Source organism: Myotis davidii, unplaced genomic scaffold, assembly GCF_000327345.1.
Source record: "Myotis davidii unplaced genomic scaffold, ASM32734v1 scaffold914, whole genome shotgun sequence".
Taxonomy (NCBI): Eukaryota; Metazoa; Chordata; class Mammalia; order Chiroptera; family Vespertilionidae; genus Myotis; species Myotis davidii.
In genome coordinates, this window is record NW_006285484.1 from 1476130 (window position 1) to 1478913 (window position 2784).

Genomic DNA, 2784 nt, shown 5'->3' on the forward strand with positions numbered 1-2784 from the left:
TATGAATTCTTTTAAAGAGAAATACATGGTAGTAAATATACTCCATTAGGGCAGGGGTTTTGTCCATCTCTCTTTTCTTTTCTTTTTAATTTATTTTTTAAATGGACTTTATTTTATATATATATGTTTATTGATTTCAGAGAGGAAGCGAGAGGTAGAAACATCAATGATGAGAGAGAATCATTGATCGGTTGTTTCTTGCAAGCCCCCCACTGGGGATTGAGCCTGCAACCTAGGCATGTGTCCTTGGCTGGAATTGGACCTGGGACAGGTGGACACTCTCTCCACTGAGCCAAAGCAACTAGGGCTTAATCCACTAAGTTTTGATTGACTTATTGCACAGTAAAAGCTTACTGATACATAGACTATATACTTTCATTTAATCTTACAAGCTAATGTAATGCTGTATGTAGGTGCTCAATATATATTTGAACCATTGATGGCAGAGTTTTGTAAGGGGATTCTGACTGATTACCTACCTCTTCAGGGAGTAAGTTACATTGAGATGCCACAGCAGTTATGTAAGCTTCAACTACCACTGAAACCTGGGGAAAGCCAAATCCTCGAAAGGCAGTGTTGGATGGCAAGTTTGTTTTGCAAGGCCTACCCCGGCACCGGTAGTTAGGAATATGATACGCATTTTCAGATTTCAGCACAAGGAACTTTATCACCTGAATGAAAACAAAACCGAACTTCACATCTATCAAACATTCAAAATCGATTATCAAATTCTATCTCTAACACAAACCCTTCACAGAATTTTGTCTAATTTGTATGACAAATATCCATGCGAATAAAGTGTAGCACACACAAGTCAACGGGTAACCTATGGGGAGGGAATAGGCAGTCCTTATTTACCAACTCAGACTCATCAAGGGTGCATCCACCATTGATATAATATTGAACGTCGGCAGCTTTGATCACACCGTTGTTCATGAATCCAATCTGCAAAGTGATATGACAAAACCATTTTCTCAGCAGTTCTTTACAACCAGATCCTGCTGTACACAAACACATCTGACCGCATGTGTCAGTCCATACCCAGCTTATGAACATGATTTGATGTGACAGTCATCAGAGGAACCCTGAGGATGGTGTCCAGGGCAACCATGGGATCCCAACAGAAAGTTCTGATTGGTTTTGGGTAGCATCCAAATACCCCTTGCAGTCAGCATGGAATTTAGTACTTGTTTTATGATTGATTGGTTGTCCTTGGACAATATTTTCAGCAGTCTCCTAAAATTTTTCTCTCACTCACTTTGTATTTTCCGAGGAGTGGGTGGCGGCCAGCAGTTATCAGCATGTCATCACCACGTTCTAGAACAAACTGGGTTGGGCAGCCAGTCCTGTAGGAAATGACTCTGTTAATACGCTGGGTGCTTCATAAAGGTGTAGAAACATGGAGCTGGTAAAAGGGGACTGGACCTAACCTAACTTAGTGGTTTTCCATGGGGGCAGTAATATACCTTAAACAACATTTTGCAAGTTTTTGGGGACATTAAAACATAACAAAACAAACAAACACAAAAATAAAAACTCCTATTAATGTTATCCTGATTTAGTCATGTCTGAGAATTTTCATGTTGAAATAATACATTATTTACTTACTACAGGCCCAGTGCACACAGGTGGACACTCTCTCCACTGAGCCAAAGCCAAAGTTTGTGCACTGGCGGGGGAGAGGGGGCATGTCCCTCAGCCCCACTTGTGCCCCCTCACAGTCTGGGACCCCTCTGGGGATAACCACTTGCTGGCTTAGGCCTGCCCCCTGGGCGGCAGATGGCAGGCCCAATCCCGCAGTGCCTGCCCAGCCTCCCCGGGTAGCAGATGGCAGGTCCAGATCCCATGCTGGGTCGCAGCTGGCAGGCTCGGATCCCGCACTGGGTTGCCGGTTGGTGGGGCAGCATATTGCACTGCCGCCCGCCCTGCTGCCACGCCGCCCCGTGTTGCACACGGCAGGCCCGGATGGTGGATGGCAGATGGCAGTGGGTTGGGCGGCAGATTGCACTGTCCCGCACCACCTGCAGTTTGCAAATGTAATGGCCATCATTGTTGGGTTAATTTGCATATGCTTCTGATTGTCTGATTGGCGTAGCGAAGGTATGGTCAATTAGCGTCTTTGTCTTTTATTAGTGTAGATGTTACTTTCCTTTTATTTCTTTTTTATATGACATTAAGGCATTGTATGAGGATTTTGCAATTGTGTGAATTAGTAGGTTATATTATGATGATGTTCACTTTGTATATTAAAAGGGGCATTAAAACACTTGCCAAACAGAGGGGGAGAAAATGGCGGAGGTATAGATGGATGTGTCCTGTGCCTTGTCCCAAAGCAGATAAGGGTGAGCAGCTGAAACGGGTAACATACAGCCCAAATAGGCAGAAGATATTCAGCTGAGAGACAGTCTGCAGCTGGGAAACACAGAGAACTTCTGGAAAAAGGGGACAGTTGGAGACTGTGGCTGAAATCTCTCCCAGTGCGCCAGCTCAGCCGTGGAGACCGCGCTATCTTGAGTGGCTGTTACTAGCATCCAGAGATCGGCTACTAACCTGGAAATAAGGGATCTCAAGCAGCGCGACTGCATGAACTCAGACAAGCACTGCTTCTTCTCACAGAAAGGGTAGACTTCCCCCAAAGTTGCGGTTTGCAATTCAGGTTGGAGAGAGGAATGCGCGCTCGGGCTGGGGGGAAATCTGCGCCCCACAGAGTCTGTGGCCTTTGGGGCCAGCGTGACCCGCGAGTGTGGAAGGGCTCCCCCAGGGCTGCTGGCGGAAGGGAATGCT

At 45.8% G+C, this 2784-nt stretch overlaps 1 protein-coding gene across 1 annotated transcript in view; it reads right to left on the reverse strand.

The window, feature by feature from the left end:
• Window positions 1-1347, reverse strand: part of LOC102771969 (aldehyde oxidase 4) — a 17875-nt gene extending 16528 nt beyond the window's left edge. The window contains exons 1-3 of the mRNA XM_015559098.1: window positions 1259-1347; window positions 859-945; window positions 480-671 (exon numbers count right to left, since the gene is read on the reverse strand). Coding sequence (XP_015414584.1) covers window positions 480-671; window positions 859-945; window positions 1259-1303 — 324 coding nt within the window. The 5' untranslated portion in view covers window positions 1304-1347. The remainder of the gene's footprint in view (window positions 1-479; window positions 672-858; window positions 946-1258) is intronic.
• Between the last annotated feature and the right edge of the window lie 1437 nt (window positions 1348-2784).